Genomic DNA, 19,765 nt, shown 5'->3' with positions numbered 1-19,765 from the left:
GTGTCAGATATGCAGGACTCGCACTTCAAGCTGCCAGTGTGTACCATATCTCGTTGTGTCAACCGTGACTGAGGGCTCTGAGGTTACTGATGAATCCAAAACTGCAATTATCAAACTATGGCTCTGTGATCCGCCGAACAATATTCGCTATCAGTTCATTTGCTCCGCTGATATGCACCTCGACTTCAAATATGGCATAATCGCCATAAATAATGCCACTTTTGAATGAACCCAGATGTACGTTTGACAAGATGCTTCTAGAGTAGCTCTTCAAACAAAAAATGTTCATGTGCTCCACTGCACGTTATGGTTATGTCAGTCGTGGCCATGAGGCCGACTGCGGAAAAGCCACACCTCGGCGGAGGCTTGTGCCTCAGGAGGCGGGTGCTGTCCCTGCTACGATGCTTGTTCGAGGATGTCAGCCGTTCTAGAATGCATCGCGGGGTCTCTGCCCTGGTTTGAGGACTCTAGAAGCCGGAGCCGTTGACTCGATATATGGTGGCGGTTCCGCGGCTCAAGCGGAGGATTAGCAGAAGAGGGGCCCCATGGGGTGTGCCCTGGCGCATGGCATCTCCGCAAGAGCCTATGTATGAAGACGGTACAGTATTCTGAAATAATTGCTGAGTCAAACCATGGACCAGTTATCTTGTTTCATGATAATATTGAGGAGATGCGAGGTTCCGTCCTCCCTCTCGCGGATCCGCGCACTGCTGATCGGACCGTGACCGTCCCCGAGATGAAGATGAAGGGGGCCTCTGGAGTTGAAGCCTTATATAACGGGCTGGACCTCCTGTGTCTGGACTCCCAGGGTCTTCATACGCATTCTTGTATGCTGTGCCATCTCTTCCAACATGCCTCGCATCAAGACAGAACTTCGCGAATATGCCAAGCGAAGGGCAACCACTGGCCCATACGCGGACAACCTCGAAGTCGATGCACTCGTCGTTGGAGGAGGCTTTGGTGGTGTCTTCTGCTTCTACGAGCTGAGGAAAGCAGGATACAACACCGTCATCTATGAAGCTGGCAATGACCTGGGAGGCACATGGCGCTGGAACTGCTATCCTGGAGCCATGGTGGACTCTGAAGTAGGTTTTCCCGTTCCGATGTTCACCAAAGGCTAACCAAGCGTGTTGTGATAGATACCCGAATACCAGCTCTCAATCCCCGAGACGTACAAGGACTGGACATGGCCGTCAAACTACCCGACCTATCAAGACCTTAGGGCATACTTCGACCATTGTGACAAGGTGTTGGACATCAAGAGCCATACAGCCTTCGACAGTGTCGTTGTTGAAGCACAGTTCAATACTGATGAAGGCCGCTGGCATGTCCAGACTGCCGACGGACGGATGGCCAAGGCCAGATTTTTCGTGGTCGCCGCCGGCTTTGCAGCCAAACGTTATGTTCCTGACGAGTTTGTCGGCATCGAAAAGTTCAAAGGAGAGGCCCATCACTCGTCCTTCTGGCCCGACTTGAACATTGATGTTAGCAACAAAAAGTGCTGTGTTATTGGCACTGGTGCTTCCGGAGTCCAAATCACGCAGGCTTGGGGACCCAAAGCAGGGCATCTGAAGGTCTTCCAAAGGACGCCCAACTTGGCCGTCCCTATGCGTAAAAGAGCTCTCACAGCAGAAGAACAGAACGCTATCAAGCCAGTATATCCAGAACTCTTCAGCCTCCGAGAGAAGTGTTTCGGTGGCTTTCTGTACACATTCTCTGAACGTGGTACCTTTGAAGATACTCCGGAAGAGCGCGAAGCATTCTATCGCAAGCTGTGGGAAGATGGAGGCTTTCGATTCTGGCTCGGCAACTACAAGGACTACCTCTTCGACCGCAAAGCAAACCGAGAAGCGTACAACTTCTGGGCCAAGAATGTCCGATGCCGCATTGGCGATCCGAAGCAGCGAGAACTCCTTGCACCGTTGGAACCACCGCACCCATTTGGGGTCAAGCGTCCTTGCCTCGAGTTCAACTACTATGAACAATTCAACCGCGAGAACGTTGAGGTGGTCAATATCAAGAACAATCCCATCAAAGAGTTCACCGAGACCGGCATCAGGCTCCAAGATGGAACCCACCATGAATTCGATGTCGTTTGTATTGCAACCGGATTCGATATCACAACAGGTGAGTTGTATCCGTCGTGGACAGCTGTTGAGATAGTTACTGACAATTATCGCCAGGTGGAATGACGGCAATGGGTCTCCGCAATATAAATGGCACCTATCTTCGAGATGAGTGGAAAAAGGCCGCCTATACCTACCTAGGCACAACAATCAGCGGATATCCAAACATGTTCCATCTATACGGACCTCATGGCCCAACCCTCTTGAGTAACGGCCCAACGAGCGTGGAGGTGCAAGGCCGTTGGATAGTTGACGCTATCAAACAAATCGACCGACAAGGACTCAAGTACATCAACCCAACTGATGAGGCTTCGAAAGCATGGAAGAAAAAGATCAACGAACTGTCCGATAAGAGTCTGTTCCCGACAACAAAGTCGACCTATATGGGAGGAAGCATGCCAGGCAAAGCATTTGAACAAGTGAACTATGCAGGAGGACTGCCTGCTTATGCTGAAGACATCCGGGCCGTGCTCCCTGATTTCGTTGGCTTTGAGAAAGTCAAGAAGTGAGCAAGGCTGTGCTGCTCGAGGCTGGGAGAGATGTATCATGAGTGGTATACAGGTAGTCCAGAGGATTCGAGAACTTGCTGATGTTGGCTTGGACATTGATTCCGGACCGTCCCAGCGATGGGTTTCGTCTCGGTGTGCCCTGTGTTGAATTGAGCAAGCACCACAGCACCCTACTGCTGAGTAGCAGCGAGTGGGGCGTGGCCATACTGTGGTCAAGGTAGTTATTATGATCCCCAAGAACCCTTGCATGATTCCACACCGCACGATGAGGTGCTTTAGGAACCTTGTGAAACCCTCTCCGGAAGCATCATGCCAGCAGGAGTAGCAGTATTCAGTAGTAGTCAACGTCGAGGGAGAGCGTGGGAGCCCCTGATACGGCCAATCATGCGGCCAGAAGCGCAGATATTGACGTTACTCCTGGTCTCGGGATCTGTCAGTGAGTAGTAGTACAGACGTGCCGGTGGTCTATCCCCGTTTATTGTCCGGATTGAAGCCGGGTTGCAGTATACTCACGTTCAGATCATGAACATATCGTTCAAGAAACGGCAGCGCTCGGAATCATGTCGAAACATACCGCCGCTCACCTTGAGTCGGTAGTCCTCCCTCCGAGCGACTCTTCCTCGCGACGCGACTTCTCGTCTACCAACGTTGATGCTCGTAGGGAGATCCCCCGGCATGACAGCCTGGCCGATGTACAGACATTCACAGAGCTTTACCACCTGGCCCATCTTTCTGATATTTTCCAAAAGGCATCGATGATCCTTCAGGGGGATTTGCTGATAGCTGAAATACCCGGTATCACCCCTGCCGAAATCAAGGCTCTACAAGATGAAACGACCAACAAATGGAAGCAACCCCGAATGCTGTACTTCACCGTCCTGGTTTGCTCGATGGGAGCCGTTGAGCAAGGCTGGGCTCAGACAGGCATGAACGGTGCAAATCTGGGTATTCCTAAAGCGTTTGGCATTGGGTCGAACAGCAAACATGATTCCTTTGTCCTTGGCCTTCTCAACTGTGGGATTTACCTCAGCGTGTGCGTTGTGTAAGTTGTTCCAACTGGGTGCACCATTGGCTGTGCTGATTTCTGAAGAGGCGCTTGGCTATCCGATCCCATTAATGGTCGACTAGGACGACGGGGCGCTGTGTTCGTGGGCAGCCTTTTGTGCCTCGTATCTAACCTCGGATCGTCGCTCAGCCGCAGCTGGATCGAGCTTCTGCTGTTCCGGCTCATTCTGGGCGCGGGCTTAGGTATCAATGCGAGCACTGTGTCCGTGTACATGGCCGAAACCGCGCCTGCTGTTATCCGCGGTAGTATATCTGTATCATATCAGATGTGGACCGCATTCGGCATCTTTCTAGGCTTCTGTGCCAATGCAGCGGTTTATAATGTGGGTGTTCCATCTTGCTGGACGTTTTCTTGCTGATTAATGGCATACTCAGTACGGTGACAGCGCTTGGAGGCTGCAACTTGCCGGGCCTGTGGTGCCTACCATCCCTCTCCTCCTGCTCGTGTATATGTGCCCGGAATCGCCGGCATGGTATATCAAGAACAACAACCGATATGATCTCGCCTTTCGCTCCCTCCGGAAACTGAGGAATAGCGATTTGCAAGCCGCCAAAGAGATATTTTCGACCTACTTGCAACGACGGTCTCAAGCGAAACCCGGCGCTGCAGGGAAATCATTGTTCAGGAGACTTCCAGAACTCTTCACCATCCCTCGCATCCGACGAGCTACTGTTGCGTCTTACGTTGTCATGCTGTCACAGCAGCTATGTGGAAGTACGTAGAATATACATCCGGTTCCTCTTCTTCGAGGCCAGTTACTGACAAGAGCAATATCAGTCAATATCATCGCTTACTATTCTTCAACGGTACGTTAGGCTGGCCGTGCCGTCAAAGAATGGGCCTGTTTATTCGCATAGCAATTTCAACCGTGGCTGACACGTACGATAGATTTTCCGCGACGCTGGACTTTCCGATTACGGGGCTTTGCTAGCTTCTTGTGTTTTTGGCTTTGTCAACTTTCTCGGAGCCTTTCCTGCAGTGTTGACCATGGACACCTTCGGACGTCGCTCGTTGTTGCTCCTGACCTTGCCGATAATGGCATTAACAATGCTCGGAGCCGGCCTGAGCTTCAAGATACCTACGGACAATCCTGCACACTTCATTCTTGTTGCAGCGCTCATCTACCTATTTTGCGCTTTATATTCGCCAGCAATGGGGTAAGCAGCAAACTTTCTGTGTCGAATTGTAACGCTGACCGCAACCAGTCCCGTCCCATTCACGTACTCAGCAGAAGTCTTTCCCCTGTCACATCGTGAGATTGGCATGAGCTTTGCAGTGGCTACTGCAAGCTTCTGGGCAACCATGCTTTCACTCACGTTTCCTCGTATTCTCGCTACCTTGCAGCCGCAGGGCGCATTCGGTTTGTATGCAGGACTCAACATTCTCGCCCTCATTTTGGTTTTCCTTTTCGTACCCGAGACTCGACTCAAGACACTCGAGGAGTTGGACGAGGTTTTCTCGATTCCCACCCGGGCTTTTATCAGATATCAAGTGGGCGAATGTCTTCCCTGGTTCATTAGGCGCCACATACTACGTGAGAAGAACGCCGACCTTCCGCCCTTGGTGGTTGGGGAGGAATACCAGGTTCTTGGGACGACGGATTATGAGGAAGGAGAGCCCTTGTAGCTCTGACTAGCGAGAGCACCTGTCCAGTGGTGAATGGTACGTGGTTAGACACCCTCGGCGCGAGCTACCGCCTGAAGCATCCCTCAAAATACAAGCGCATCAATACGTGCCGTGTTCCTGCAAATACCCTCCTACGGTAGGTATTCGAAGCAGCTAACCCAGTGCTTCTCGGTCAAAAAGATATCGCTTTGTGAGGTCCACAGTACATCAGACGTACAGAGACATCGAAAAGCCCTTGATTTTTGATCGTCCTCCGCGGCACGAGTCTCGAGCCCCTGTCTTGATAAACCTGGGCTTTAAGAAGACGAAGGGCTCGGGGTGGGCTAAACAGACATCGAGTCTCTCGATTTACATTTACGGACAAAATAGTACTAGCGCAGCCTCGTTGCATGTGCCGCAGGCTCTGCGTTTCATGGTGCAATGCTGCACAGTATCTTATCTGGCTTATCTTATTGGGCCATCAAGATAAGCCGATGATGGACCGTCCGTGTTGTGTTTCTTCTGCCCGCCGGCCTCCTCCGTCCCGTCTTGTTCCTCCTACCACTGCCACCAGTACTACAACAACTTTTGAGGCACTGAATATATACAGGTAACCCGCCCGCCTGCCGCTCCATCTGCAGTAGTCGTGTTGCACAACCTCCCCAAGGGCTCCTTTGCTACTCCTCACCATCACCAACTGTCGCACGGAAGACAACATGGCATCACCCATCACCTGCCACGTACTCAACACACTGTCTGGAACACCTGCAGCTGGACTCAAAGCCACACTCACCCTATTGTCGACCTCCACGTCGTTGCCGACCAACGTGAGCTTCCATGCCGTCACCAACGAGGACGGCCGGGTGAAGGGCTGGGACTCGCCTACCGACACGACCCTTACGGAACTCATGGACAAATTCACCGCGGGGGAACGCATCCCATGGAGCATCAAGTTTGATGTCGGTCGCTGGTATGAGGAGAAGGGAGTGGAATGCTTCTGGCCCGAGGTCGAGGTCAAGTTCTACGTAAAAAAGGGGGAGAGACACTACCATGTGCCTGTGTTGGTGGGACCCTGGACTTATACCACCTATAGAGGATCGTGAGAGACGGCTCGCAACAGACAGTCCGGTACAATGCTTTCGGCCACTACTTTTGAAGCTCCGAACCTCCATGCGTTCAGTGCTCGGATCAAGTTCCCATCATCTTAACCACTGCTGCACTTCGGCAGCCTTCCAGCATAACCGGCTTGAAGCTGGGCTGCCCCTCGACTTATTGTCTAAGCCTCCTTTCAGCAGAGCCAACCCATCAACATCTATGCTTCCGACTTTCAAGCCGCTCGTGGTCCTGGGCCTATGTTTGGACCTCTTCTCGTGCCGGACACATGATCTGGTGCACACAAGGTGCGAAGGGTGCTAGTCAAAGCACTCCTTCATTCCTCCGTTCGGCACATCAAAGTCCGCGGGTTACTTCCCACCTACTGGCCAAGCGGCATCCTTTGGACCACCTTCCCGTATCAGCGAACGTGTTCGATGCTATCGTTCCATTGGAACTCAAATCATCTAGAACAGATTGGAGACATTCAACAAAGAGGCTCATTCATTTCAAGCAGATTTTCTATCCAGATACCCCGTATGTGTCATCGGCTACGTTGCCGTTGATATGGCGAGTATGACTTGGAATCATGACCTGAGTTCTGACGGCGGCCCACAGTGACAACCACGAGCTCATTAATGTCAGGCTCGGCGGCGTCGGAAGCTGCAATGGCTTTGCTGGACATTCGTATCGTCTGCTGCCTTTCGTATTCACGAGACTGTCGCCTCAGGTCTTCAATCTGCTCCTGCTTCCCTTGAGACTTGGCCCTTTCAATGCTTTGGAGAACCTACCTTTGTCAAAGGAGTTCCGTTGATCAAATAGCCTTCTCGACCCTGGGTTATCCATGAGTTTGGGCGGATCAACATGAACAGGAAGCGCCTTCATACATGGTACGAGTAGGGCCTCACTGTGGCAGAGGGTCCTAAGAAGTACTGCAATTGCCTGAGCACGATATGGCGTGAGAGGCCATACCCCGGAAGCCAATATTCTTGCGTGGAGGCCACGGGTTGCGGCATTGGGACTAGGAGGTGACTGCACAGAAGTCGGAGAAAGACGTTTGTTGCGGGATGCTAGCGACGAAGACAGTTCTGGACGTAGATGAGTTCTGCTCGCGTTGAATGTTGGCGACGAAGAGGAAGCAGTTGAAGTCCGCGGCAGCCTCGAGCATGATATAAGGCTCTCGATAAGAGGGGTTCTGGTTAGACACAACTGGAGCCAGCTCCTGTGGACTTATTAGCCCAAAGGCAAAGGATCATGCTTGCAATACAAGCCCGGCATCCGGGAGAGCAGGTGGTAGAGCCTGCTCCTGTAGGGAGGTCTGTCTGCTCTACTTGGTAATGGTTGCCTCGTCCTTGGACTCGTCGACTGGATGTGTCTCGCCTGCCTTGGATGGCTGAAGTAGTCTGGTCATGTCCGCCAATCAGCACGAGCGCAGGCAGACGCCCTCTCGCCTCACTTCGAACTCCCCCAGCAACATCTGTCAATCTCTCCTGCGCCCATCTTCCTACCTTGCCGCCATCGTGCCATTGAATTGATTCAACATCCTCCACCCCTATGCTTATGCTGGTTTCACCGCCTGCGGACCCAAGACGAGGCTTGGGGCCCGCACGGTCGAAGCAGCCGCCGCCGCTCCGTCCTTCAAACTATGTACATACCTGCTGTGCACTACCGAGAGGCCTCCATTAGCCAGGCTTGTAAAACCATGACGGTTGTCTCCCAAGCCACTGTTTTTCAGATCTGGTGGCAGCTAAATCGATTCGAGCGATCCCGCTGAAAAGTAGGACGTTCGATCGACAGACTGGCTCCCTATTCTCCTGGCAGATCCACGGATGCCACTGGTGTCGTCTCTTTTATAGCTCATGCGTTCACCACTGCTTCGTACAACATCCCAGCTCGACCCGAGCCTCGACGTTACCTCTTACCGGAGTGCATGCAGAATTGTGCAGACAGTGAGCTGGCTGGCGGCACTGCTGCACCCTGCGACGCCACCGGCATGAGAGGAAAAGTCCACCTCATTACACCGCTCAAAGTAACGCGAAATAGGCGCGGCATCGCCTCCTTTTTGGCTAACAGAAATCGCCGTGTCATCATTGCACACGTGGGGCATTATACAGCATGGTCTCGTTCGATTCTGGTCTAGGTCTTAGAGCCTACTGCGAGGATTCTTCCCTGAATCTCTTTCGGCCAAAGACTGCAGTTTCCCAGACGCGGCCTCCCAATCAAGCCTAATGAAATTCTGCCGTGTGGCCTCTGAGAGTGGGCGATATCTACAATTGCGACCGTGGATACAACTAATGCACTTCCAATGGACCTGGAGATGCTAGGATTCCTGCAAATTGGCATTTGCCCAGCCATAATTGGTCGCATTTTCAGCTCAGCTGGTGCCGAAGCAACCAATATTTCAGCTCCTGTTTTGAGAACAGCCCGATCCAGGCTTTTTACCATTGTCGTATGGCAGCATGAAATCTGTTGGCCAGGCACAATTCCCCAGCCAAAGGCATTATTATCGCGTAAACATCAGTCTGTCATCTAGCTGCCATTCAAGAGTCAGCGCCTCTACTGTCGGTCCTCCGCCCTGACACAGTATCTCCAGTTGGCTGTACACATCATTCAAAACACCAATAACGTCATTTTTTGATGTGGCCGGTTTCGCATAACCTCGCTTCGTCAGGCCGTTTTGTGAGAGTTGTGTCGAGCTTTCGACCTTGCTCGGCCAATCACAGCGGACAAGGCTGTGCCCTCGAAGGTTTAAGAGCCATCAGACCCACCGTGTCCTCAACTACTACACGAACTAACAGAAGGGAAGACGGACGAACTTTGGCACAGCCATTCGCCTTCTCCTCACGATCGCGGCGTAGGAGCCTCTGAGGGCACCGTTATCAAAGATGCCAGACAAGATGTCTTAACCATGGACATATTGTTTGTGGTGCTCCATCAACAATATACACTATCACTCAGGATGAGCGTGTTAGGCGCTGTTCACTTCATGTTTAATCGGGCTCTATGCCCGCAAGCATCCTATCACCTGTCCTTCGCTGAATGGAAGCCTCTGTTGTTGCAAATTTGATCTCTAGAATGTGGCATCGATCCACAGTGCGACTTGTACCAGCTCACACCTGCCGCCTTCATGTGAGTGCAAGTTCGGAAGCGGGCCCTGACTGACGGGTTCGACACCGCTATGCAGTTGTCTCTACGTGGTTCAGCTTTGTACAATGTACTTATGGGGTCTTTTGCGCGCGATTATTGTCCCATTTCTACTTGGCTTGATCAGCCCGGCCCACTCCCTGCCTCACTCTGAATGATCTGCAGCGCCGGCGCTCAGTCGATCCTCTCTTCCATGTGTCTGATTGTACTTACCGAGTGTCTACCTGATCCGGTCATTCATGGTGGATCGATATTGACCTCAACCGTGAATATCTCCAAATTTGCCAGCGACGAAGTTGTGGTAATTTCTTGTGGATACGTCGGCTTTGCCAGCGAGACCCCTACCATTGTTCTCCGGCGTATGCGTCTACGCAAATCCCTTGAGCATCACTTCAAACTGCTGCCATTCTGTTGCAGACTCTGCCGACAAGAGCGCCAATTCTTGACACCTGTACGCCATGCTGTGGATGCAGTCGAAGCTATGAGCGGATTATGAAGTCCAGAACCTCCATGCTTCTGGCGGGAAGGCTTTTTGCCCTCGTCACATGGGGAGAAGACCTGGTGCTTGTTGCGTCATGGTCTTTGGTTGTTCGCCATGTCCCAACTGGATAGCCGCACCCTACCTTATTGTTCAGTTTCCCCTGGGTGGGGGAGGATTCGGGGGTCTTTCTGGGGAAGCCATGGTCCACTCAAGATAAAGGCAAGCCCACGGAGACCGAGGAAAATGTACTACTGGTGCCTGATCTCTATTTCGGCCCCATAGTTCGTCCTTACATCGTCGGTGGTGCGAATGGCTATCCGGACTCTTCGTCCGCTGTCGTGGCAGCAACCTTCGATACCATGCTGTCCAGCCCCTCGAAGCGAAGCTGCTGCTTAGCATGCGGCCATGCTACCAGTATTGCCCTCAGTCTGCCTCAAGGGAACACCATGTGGTTGTTCCCACCCTTGAAACCGTCTTCTTCGGCATAGGTTGAGGTCTCTCGATGCAGGACTATTGGATTCTGAGCTACAGCTATATTCGCCTCGCCGTGGCGCACAGCCTTTTCGGGAGTGGCTGCCGCCCAGCTAGTCTGTCTATGTTCAGGGACAGCACTGACGCGGTCATCAATCGAGGTTCCTCTGAAGACTGTCTGGTGCGGTCTTCCTGAAGGCCATTGGCTTGCTTCAATATATCTATATGAACTCCGCCCATGTACCTAATAGTACATGCACTTGTTAGCACTGGCTGATTGGATCACACTATGTGCTTCCTGTCTACATGGCCACCCATTCCCCATCGGATAGGGAAGGGCTACGAAGCGATTCAGCCTCGCTTCGCGTACCGCCCTGCCCGACATCGTCGGAGACCAAACATGTGTGAAGCTACACACCTACACCTACTGCTTTATTTGCAAATGATCTGCCTTGGGACTCAATGGTGCTCCTCTAAGACAACCTGGTTTGGCAACCAATCTCATTACTACTTTGGTCTCCATCGGGTTACTTACAGCACAGCCAAGGCTGCCTTAGGCACAAGCTAAGCAAAGCGAAAGATCTGGTCGTACATGTACACACCATCTATTGGACATGGCACGGAAGCCGGTCGGGCATAAAAGAGAGTCCCATGCATTTGCCAAACCCAAGCCGAGCCGTACCGCACCGCTCCGACTAACTGGATCAAAAGGAATGTGTTCCACCTTGCATGGCGCTTATCCATATGCTCTCGCTTGTGCCTCACTTTTCTGGTCTGCAAAGCTGAAGCGCCGTGGATGTTGATGGAGTCATATATGACAATGTGACACACAAGGCGCAGGGCTCACCCTCGACGGCACCGAAACTTCGGCCGGAGACCAGAAAAAGAATGGATGGCAAAACAACATCGAGAAGGCATGTACAGTCGCCAAATTTCCCAACCACCAGGGTCAACGAGAGTGCAGTACAAAACAATGCCACACATGACACGTCATGTCCCAAATTAACAAGTCCCAAAGTACCCCAGCCCAAAGCAAGTCATCCCAGATATCTTCATTCCAAGCTCCCTTGACCTGTGACCCGCGCTGAAGCATCCAATTCCCATGATCCCTGACAAAGATCTACCCATATGAAACTCCAGCCGATCGCCTCATCCATAACTTCGTCTGTTGGCTAGTATACAGTGCAGGGCAGATCAGACAAACCATTGGTAATGGCTTGAAAGATGGCCCACCGACATTTGACAATATTGCAAGTTACCGTAACATCATGAGAAAGCTTTGGGGCGGATCCCTTCACATGGCGAAGAAATCCTGGGTCGAGGCGTCCAAGCCCATCTCCATGCCGCCGTAGTCGAGGAAGGTGTCGAACTCGTTCCTCTCCGGGTTCAGCTTTAGTGGAAGCTGCGAACCCTGGGACAGCATGCTGATTGAGGAGTTGGTGGGCAGGCTGGAGAAGTCAAAGGCGACCACATCGGCCGCTGGTGAGGAGCTTGAATGGGTCAGCTCGGGGAGACTTTGACCAGGGTAATCGTTGCCGTTGCTCAGCATTGGCAAGCCCTGCTCCATTGTGGGGAGGTCGGGCAGAAGTTGCGAGTCACCGTTGGGTTGGAGCTCCGGGATGTCGCCTAGGTCTGCCGGCGTTAGCTCTCTGTACGAGGGACTGGGCTTGTTGCCCGTGGAGTATCCTGGGCTAGCCGGCGGCGTGAAGGAGAAGGTGTCAGGAGGGAAGCCCATCATCTGGTCCATGCCTAGACCGGCTTGTTGTGGCATGCCGAACAAAGCCATGCTCTCAATGGGCGATGCGCCTCTGATGCTCAAGTTGTCCATGTTCTCAGTTGGTGGAGACCCCCAGCTCGAGATGGAGCAGCTTGATGCAGAGGATGTGTACTGGTCATGGGCTTCACTGGTCTTCTGTCGGGTTCGGTTCGCCTTGTCAAGGCGTTCATCCATTTCTGGCCGGTGTTTCCTGGGCCTGCCCCGTTTGATTACTTTCTTGACCACACCATCAAAGGCGCCAATGCACATTCCTCGTTGCCGATGCCTTGTCAGGGCGTCATGACGAGCGAATGAGTTGCCACAGAGGCAAGGGTATGGCTTGGTACCAGTGTGGATCTTGGCGTGGCGTTTCAGGTCATGGCCTCGGACGAAGCATTTGTTGCAATGGCCACATCGAAATTGTCGGTCGCCGAGGTGGGTCTGCACATGTGACTTGATGTTCTCTTTTCGTCCAAATCTTTTATTGCAACCGTCATACTTGCAAACCCACTTGTTGTCTGAAGGGTCTGGTCCTTCAATGAATTGGGCAATGTCATCTAGAGTGATGTTGGTCTCTTCAATGGAAGCCTCAATGCCAGGCTCGAGGTGGAGGTCCGATATCGACATACGACGAGGCGAAAGAGCCGGTCTTCCTGGGGAGGTGCTGCCAGCCGGAGCGTGTCCAGAGCTTAGGACTGGAACATCCTGCTCTGAGAGCTTTGCAGCATGACATCCGGAGTCTTGGTCATATGCACGGTCGTCTTCTACTGATGTCGCTTCCGATTTCACTTTCACCGGTTCCATTTGTTGTCGTGATGGCGGTGTTCGAGCCTGACGGCGAGACTCAGGCACAGGCATATCGGCTATCTCGAACGAGGCATTGGTAGGCGTTGTCATGTAGTCTTGTTTGAATTCCTCGTTCTCGATAATCCCCCGAAGAGATTGTCCTCGCGTCACCGGTATTGGGTACGGCGACTGCAATGCAGGGGATGGTTGGAGTGACCGTGAGTATTGCATTGCTGGAGTGTGCTGGCTGAAGGGTGGTGTGAGAGGAAATTGTGCTGTTGATCGTCAGCAACGTTGCGGAATCGAAAAGCGACAAGAGATGATTGAACTTACCAGTCTGGATTTGGTGTGAAGGTGTGTGAGGTCGCAACGAAGTCTGCACTCGCAGATCAGGTTGCGACATTCTCCGAGCGTCTAGTGAGATTTCACTGTCGGCATGGGAATGAACCATGTGAGCAGCGTGAAGATACTGTGGATTGTTCTCATCCATCAGTCCCATATTAGGGATTATATGCTGCATTGACATGTTCAGGTCGGAGAAGTATTGGTGTGAATGTGAGTAATCAATGCCCTGGGCGTTCTGGTGCATGATTGCATTCATTGCCATGTTTTCATACGACGTCGCAGGGATTGAGTTTGGCGATGTCGTGTATATACTACACTCGGGAGAGATAGGTAAGTCCAAGTGTGTATTTGTTTGGTGTTGCTGCTGGCCCGGTCTTGCTATTTTCTGCTGCTGCGCTTCCCGCAAAATCTGTTGTCCGTGGATTTGTCCTAGGTTAGTCATACTTACCGTGCTGCCGTGGTGGTATTTCCGAATGGGACTTCGTTGTTGTTGATCGAACGATTGTCCTCTTCTGTGTGAATTCTGGCGTTGTGGCGGCATGTTGGTGCTGACCTTCATGGCTTCGAAGGCTACAACGGGTGTCGAGTTCTGTCTCCGATGTAGCCTTTGTCGTTGCTGAAGAGATGAAGGTGGATTGGACATCATCTTAGGCGAGATGAGTTCGAAATGGTTCCTTGTCGAAGGTGTCGTGGTTGATTCCGGTTATGGTTCCTTCAGTGGTTCGAGACTATGGAAGGAAATCCAATCAGTTCCACTGCATACTTGTAGTTGTGTATCCTGATGCTGCTCACCTCACGCAGCGCAAGGGCTGCGGACCGGGCAGCGGTCTTCTTTCTATTCGCTCTTCACCAGTCGCAGGCGATGCTTGCGACTATTTTGGATATATGAGAAGGGGGCCCTCTCAGGGCGAGGATAGTGGTACGGGCAGGTCTCGGGGGTCTGAGAGGCTTCTCGCTTGTCTGTGTGTGTAGATTTCTTGTCCTCCTTAGGTTTTTGGACTTGGTCTGGGAGAATATGGTATGTGAGGCTTGTTTTGAGGATGGAGGATGGAGGACGGAGTAGAGACTGAGGATGTTGCCGGCAGGGTAGAAGTAGAGTGTTCGTCGTCACCCAGGCGAGCCGCTCTCTGGTGAGTTCGCAAGTCCTGCGTCAACACCGACGGTTGACAAGGCAACCGCAGCCACTATCAGCTCACCCAGGTCGAGAACCAGACGCTAACCGAATGGGGCTCGAGCCACAAAAAGCACGTGATTTAGAGATTAGATAAGCCATCCGTGGCCAAATTCTTGGCAAGCCACATCTGCGGATTAGAAATCCCACATTAATTGCATCGCGGACTTTCGCTTCCTCTTCTACTTGTCTCTTCATCGCACTTCTGCATACAGAAGGTTGAGGAAGACATTTTTGTCGAGGTGAGTAAAGATTGTTATCCGACATCCTTTCCCGTCTCTTGCCAGACTGGAACTTCAGTTCGCCCAAGCCGCATTTCGTCCCGTTCGTGAAGGCCGCAAAAACTGACAACCACATCTGTGCTTTAGATCTTCAACATGCAGATCTTCGTCAAGACCCTCACGGGTAAGACCATCACCCTTGAGGTGGAGTCTTCCGATACCATTGACAATGTCAAGTCCAAGATCCAAGGTACGTTTTGGTGTGTGTTTTTCGCCGCCGAGCCGGAGGCTTACTAGTTGTGTTTAGACAAGGAAGGAATCCCGCCTGACCAGCAACGCCTGATTTTCGCCGGCAAGCAACTCGAAGACGGCCGTACTCTGTCCGACTACAACATCCAGAAGGAGTCGACTCTGCACTTGGTCCTGCGTCTGCGTGGTGGAGCCAAGAAGCGCAAGAAGAAGGTTTACACCACCCCGAAGAAGATCAAGCACAAGCGCAAGAAGACCAAGTTGGCCGTGCTCAAGTACTACAAGGTCGACGGTGACGGCAAGATCGAGCGTCTGCGACGTGAGTGCCCGGCCAAGGAGTGCGGTGCTGGTATCTTCATGGCTGCCATGCACAACCGTCAATACTGCGGTCGCTGCCACTTGACCTATGTCTTTGACGAGACGAAATAAGTTAGTGGTGGATTGCCGGACTTGAGATGAATTACCGCTCGGAAGGAGACAAGTGCAATGGGACGGCCTCGTATATAGTCAATGGAATACGTGGCTAGGCCTGTGAGCCAATTCATCCAAAATGCTGTCTTGTTCTCAGCTGTTGGGAGAATACTGTTCATATTTCGCGTGCGATAGTCTTCCTACGGCCGAGTTTTCTCACGTTGTGTTGCCGCTTGGGTGTCAAAGTATTGAGAACTCGTCGCCGTCCGCTTGTGGTACGGCACATAGTGTAGTTTACAAGAAGCAGGTCTTCAGGACGTGCTGCTCGCTCAGCCTGTCTACTGTAATGCGATAATAGTGAGGACACCGACCTTCTGATTATATCCATCTCATACTCTGCAGTAGTAGTGGGTGCCAGACCGGGTGAGGCTGGCGAATTCGTATTTGAACCAACAGGAGCATAGAATCTGGGCAAGTCATGAAGATTACATAATCCATCTTATCGATTGGAGTTTGTTTACTGCTATGCAGCGGCCGACTACTTAAACCCCGAACGACTATATCCCAATGTATCGCATGACACGTATTTGAACCCAGACCCAAGCCGTGTACGGCCTTAACTCCAACAACTTGCAGTTGCAGGACGCAGCGATGCGCCCGAACACTCCATTCCAGCAACACGCTTAGAGACGATCAACACACGACACATCTCCAGAATGTCACTCGAAGAAGCGCACGCTCACCCGCCTCGCGCGCCCGACACACACCACCGCAAGATCGAACTCCAGTCCCCTTACGACCTAACATATCTCCAAGCAAACCTAGCAGCATCAGCAAAGGAGAAACTCGATCTCCATTTCCCTCCATCGGCGGCCCAAAAGGGCGCAAATACACGCGCACAGCCTGCCACCGTCATCTCCTTGGACGGTGTAAATCCTACAACCACCACTACCACAACCACTACCTCTTCGCATGCGCCGGGCGCAGCCGGCAGCGAAACTGAACAACAAACAAAAGGTTCCAAAGAGGAAAATGAAGAAGAAGACCCGCTCCGCGCCCGCGTCCGCGCCCTCGTGGACTCCTTCATGACCCGAACATGGGAGGGAGCGCGACAAAACATCGTCGTCAACGGCATGGACGCGACGTTGTTTCCTATGTTGACGACCACTGCCGGTGCACGACAACAGCCCGGCGGAAAGGAGCAAGAGGAGAAAGAAGGAATCGATTTCGTCTACGAGCCCTACGACACGCGCCTCCAAGCCAAAGTTGCCGGACTCTACGGCGAACTAGAGGCTCTGACTGCTCAAGTGAGTAAATTGAGAAGAGTGGCTCCAAAACAAGGCGCGACTGCGTATGCGGACGCTTTGATGGCGCGAATTGCCGAGGATGAGGCCGAGTTTGAGGCTCGGGTTGCTGCGATTCGAGGCGAAAAGCAGAGCGTTCCTGCAGAGTGGGAGTTGAAACCGCCGCCCTCCACTGCTCGTGAAGGTTGGAGTGATGATGTTAAAGAGATGTATGAACGGGCGACTGGGCAATTGGCTTCGTTGGCTGGTCTTGTAACAGCGGCGAACGAGGCTGAGTCGACGGTGGCACAAGGAGGCCAGCCTAGCCTTACAGAGACGGTTGGTAAGGTTCAACGTGCGACGACTGTGGCTATGGAGTTCGAGTGAGATGAGATGACAAGACGGGGTCTATATCGACAACTACAACTACCTTGACGGATTGCTGGTAATGATTTGGTCTTTGGGGGGAACAATGTACCCACGGATATTTGCTTCTGGACTTCCGACTCCGAACTGGACGAGACAATGGTTCCGGTTCGGGTTTGGCTCGCGTGCTTGAAGCCTGGAATCGAGTTGACCGGGACCGTGTACGGCCACCATCCTAATGGGCATTGGATTTGCAGAATGCAAGCCACCCACCCACCCCGGCCCTGGCGAACAGGTACAGCGCCCATGGTCAATCAATAGACCCCTGGGCTGTTTCCGGTCTAGCAGCAGTGTCCATCGACCTCGGACGGAACTTGGAAGGGAACGTCTACAAACAGGGCTGCATTCCTGGGGCACTGTGTGGCTCCATGGCGGCTTCTGATTGTCGACACAATGCCCAGAATGTTCAGTTGGTGAAGACACTGGTACTGAACGCAAGTGCTGTGTGTCTAGCTACAGCTGGAGATACATGGGGACGTTGTACACCTCATTTGGAAGGCAGTGCAGGTGTAGCACAATCCTGCTGCTGCGCGAGCAGGGCAGAGCATATGAAAGTCTGTCCTTACAGTCGATGCTTCTACAACAGGAGGGCGGACCACGAAAGCATTTCGACAGATTGCAAAGAATGAAAGCTCCAACGGAGGGTATCCCAGGAGATACTAGCATTGCAAGCCCTCCTCGCGAGCCTAAAGACTTTTAAGAAAGAATACACGGAGAACAGGATCATGATTGAAGGGGGAGCCCCGGGAGCGAAGGAGGGTGAGGCGTGCGCACTGTCTTAGTTGACCGTGGCCAGTCGTCATAGAGGAGATGCCAGGTTTGACATGTGACTGGCGGTGCAACTGTGAAGCCATGGCTTGGGGCTAGTAGTAGCAGCTCACCCAATTCTCAAATTCAACGCATGATGTACCTTCCAATGGGTCGCTTCAGATACCGAGTCGGCACTGTCCCTTGTGTGCTGTGCCCGATCATTCGTGATCGTCCTTTTTGTTCTGTAACATTCTCCAGCATGAACTCTAAACCTTGTTCTTATCCGCCGCCTTGTGTACGTCTTAAGCGTCCGCCAGAGGCATCTTGGGTCCCTCGGCCGGAGCGTTCTCCGCCTCGACCGGTGCTGACGATGGGGCCGGCTTGGACGAGCTCAAAGGATCCTGAGCGCCATCGGTAGGCGCCGGCTGGACGACATTTGCAGCGTCCTTGCCCGTAACTGGATCCTGCTTGGCCCATTTCGGCGGCCGTGCGTATTTCGGATCTTTCCAAGGACCTTCGTCGCTATACTCGCACCCGCCTTCGCACACGCACGTCCCGCCCAATGACTTGGGAAGATTTTCTGCAGGCACCTGCTTCAACAGTTCAGGCAGATAGTTTGACCCCAACACATGGATCTTGGCGACGGTGATGGGGTCGAGGAAGCCTTTGATGAAGCTGAACACGCTGCTGAAGCCCCAAGGAGCGTTGATGATGTACAGCTTGCCCAACCGCTCGGGATAATAATCTTGCGAGATGGCACTGACCGATTTGAGGTAACCGTAGACGGATGGGATCTTGCTCACACCAACGCCTTTCATGTCCATGATCGTGCAGCAAGTCTCGAGAAGCTTACCCGCCTTGCGACTGCACGCCGGAAGACGTGGGTCGGCCACCTTTTCGTACTCCACGACCAAGTTCTGAATCATACGTTCTGCGGTTGTAATCTTGTACATGGCGTTCAAGTCGATTTTGCCATATTGCTCGATGTATACCGGCCGGCCATCCTGCGTACCGCTTGTCAGTAACGGCGTCGACCAAGCAGTCTCGACTGATGGAACGGCAGAACAGACTTACCTTATCGGTCTTGTGGTAGTACTGCGGGTAGTATTGGAATACTTGCGGACGTTCGGTGTACTCAAAGTTGCGAACGAGATCATCAACGCCAAATTCCTTGCGCCACTGCTCGTTTTTGATGAACCTATGACACCGTCAATATTGAATATGCGTTGCGCACGACATTGTTCGCCCCGTACATCTGCTTAGCGGCCTCGACATTGAACTTTCGTGCCCGCAGGAACCGTAGTAGAGTCAACGTGTCCAGCCTCTCCTTGTAGCCTAGTTGTTCCAGCATGGCTCTCAGCTGGTGCACTTGTGCATCTTGCTCCTTCGTCGTATGGCCTGGATGTCCGGGCTGGGCCTCCGGGGCAGTGGTCGGAAAGTCATAGTCGTCATATCTCGGATCCAAGTCCATGTGTGGGTTCTCCCTTTGCGTGTCTTTTGATGTCCGCGACATTGTGGGTAGGCGGTCCGTAGAGTGTAGTCTGGTATGTCCTTTAGCCCAGGACGTTCAACTAGCCCAAGGGGTTCGGTGTGTTAATAATGGTAAAGATATCGAGCGAGCAGAGGTGGTGGTCGTATGAGACCCTACCAATAAAAAGGAGACTGGTCCAGTCAAGAAATCTATGCTTGATCGAAGCACAGTGTCAAGAGCGTAGTAGATGAGACGTGGTGGTTGCAGTGAAGTGAACAATTTGGATCGAACACGGCGCAGTCGAAGAACTGAAGATAGCAACAAGTTTCGTAAATAGTGGTGACCGGTAGGGCAGTGCTAGTAGTGCTAGTAGCATGTCGCAGCAATTTAGCAGTGCTGCCA

The 19,765-nt window shown here is 52.5% G+C and overlaps 8 protein-coding genes across 8 annotated transcripts; 5 read left to right on the top strand and 3 right to left on the bottom strand.

Moving 5' to 3' along the window:
* Positions 1 to 851: 851 nt before the first annotated feature.
* Positions 852 to 2,635, top strand: HMPREF1120_06607 (cyclohexanone monooxygenase; the record flags this gene model as incomplete). Its single annotated transcript, XM_009160812.1, has 3 exons — positions 852 to 1,085; positions 1,140 to 2,127; positions 2,184 to 2,635. The coding sequence occupies 3 exons, from the start codon at positions 852 to 854 to the stop codon at positions 2,633 to 2,635; spliced, it is 1,674 nt and encodes a 557-aa protein (XP_009159060.1).
* A 560-nt stretch (positions 2,636 to 3,195) lies between these two features.
* Positions 3,196 to 5,327, top strand: HMPREF1120_06606 (MFS transporter, SP family, major inositol transporter; the record flags this gene model as incomplete). The annotated part of the gene is made up of 6 exons (XM_009160811.1): positions 3,196 to 3,677; positions 3,726 to 4,023; positions 4,076 to 4,415; positions 4,479 to 4,507; positions 4,590 to 4,858; positions 4,907 to 5,327. 6 exons carry the CDS (start codon positions 3,196 to 3,198, stop codon positions 5,325 to 5,327), a joined length of 1,839 nt encoding a protein of 612 aa, XP_009159059.1.
* A 695-nt stretch (positions 5,328 to 6,022) lies between these two features.
* HMPREF1120_06605 (hydroxyisourate hydrolase) lies at positions 6,023 to 6,409 on the top strand (the record flags this gene model as incomplete). Its single annotated transcript, XM_009160810.1, has 1 exon — positions 6,023 to 6,409. The coding sequence occupies one exon, from the start codon at positions 6,023 to 6,025 to the stop codon at positions 6,407 to 6,409; it is 387 nt and encodes a 128-aa protein (XP_009159058.1).
* Positions 6,410 to 6,942: 533 nt separating this feature from the next.
* HMPREF1120_06604 (uncharacterized protein) lies at positions 6,943 to 7,414 on the bottom strand (the record flags this gene model as incomplete). Its single annotated transcript, XM_009160809.1, has 3 exons — positions 6,943 to 7,143; positions 7,190 to 7,231; positions 7,286 to 7,414. The coding sequence occupies 3 exons, from the start codon at positions 7,412 to 7,414 to the stop codon at positions 6,943 to 6,945; spliced, it is 372 nt and encodes a 123-aa protein (XP_009159057.1).
* Positions 7,415 to 11,788: 4,374 nt separating this feature from the next.
* Positions 11,789 to 13,625, bottom strand: HMPREF1120_06603 (regulatory protein SWI5; the record flags this gene model as incomplete). Its single annotated transcript, XM_009160808.1, has 2 exons — positions 11,789 to 13,311; positions 13,370 to 13,625. The coding sequence occupies 2 exons, from the start codon at positions 13,623 to 13,625 to the stop codon at positions 11,789 to 11,791; spliced, it is 1,779 nt and encodes a 592-aa protein (XP_009159056.1).
* Positions 13,626 to 14,691: 1,066 nt separating this feature from the next.
* On the top strand, positions 14,692 to 15,803 carry HMPREF1120_06602 (ubiquitin-40S ribosomal protein S27a). The gene is made up of 3 exons (XM_009160807.1): positions 14,692 to 14,794; positions 14,921 to 15,023; positions 15,081 to 15,803. Exons 2-3 carry the CDS (start codon positions 14,930 to 14,932, stop codon positions 15,449 to 15,451), a joined length of 465 nt encoding a protein of 154 aa, XP_009159055.1. The 5' UTR covers positions 14,692 to 14,794; positions 14,921 to 14,929; the 3' UTR covers positions 15,452 to 15,803.
* A 198-nt stretch (positions 15,804 to 16,001) lies between these two features.
* On the top strand, positions 16,002 to 18,245 carry HMPREF1120_06601 (uncharacterized protein). Its single transcript, XM_009160806.1, has one exon. It carries the CDS (start codon positions 16,150 to 16,152, stop codon positions 17,101 to 17,103), a length of 954 nt encoding a protein of 317 aa, XP_009159054.1. The 5' UTR covers positions 16,002 to 16,149; the 3' UTR covers positions 17,104 to 18,245.
* HMPREF1120_06600 (uncharacterized protein) lies at positions 18,195 to 19,405 on the bottom strand (the record flags this gene model as incomplete). The annotated part of the gene is made up of 3 exons (XM_009160805.1): positions 18,195 to 18,896; positions 18,967 to 19,090; positions 19,146 to 19,405. 3 exons carry the CDS (start codon positions 19,403 to 19,405, stop codon positions 18,195 to 18,197), a joined length of 1,086 nt encoding a protein of 361 aa, XP_009159053.1.
* Between the last annotated feature and the right edge of the window lie 360 nt (positions 19,406 to 19,765).

Source organism: Exophiala dermatitidis (genome assembly GCF_000230625.1).
Source record: "Exophiala dermatitidis NIH/UT8656 unplaced genomic scaffold supercont1.5, whole genome shotgun sequence".
In the NCBI taxonomy this organism is placed as follows: domain Eukaryota; kingdom Fungi; phylum Ascomycota; class Eurotiomycetes; order Chaetothyriales; family Herpotrichiellaceae; genus Exophiala; species Exophiala dermatitidis.
This window is presented reverse-complemented; position numbering and strand designations above follow the sequence as displayed.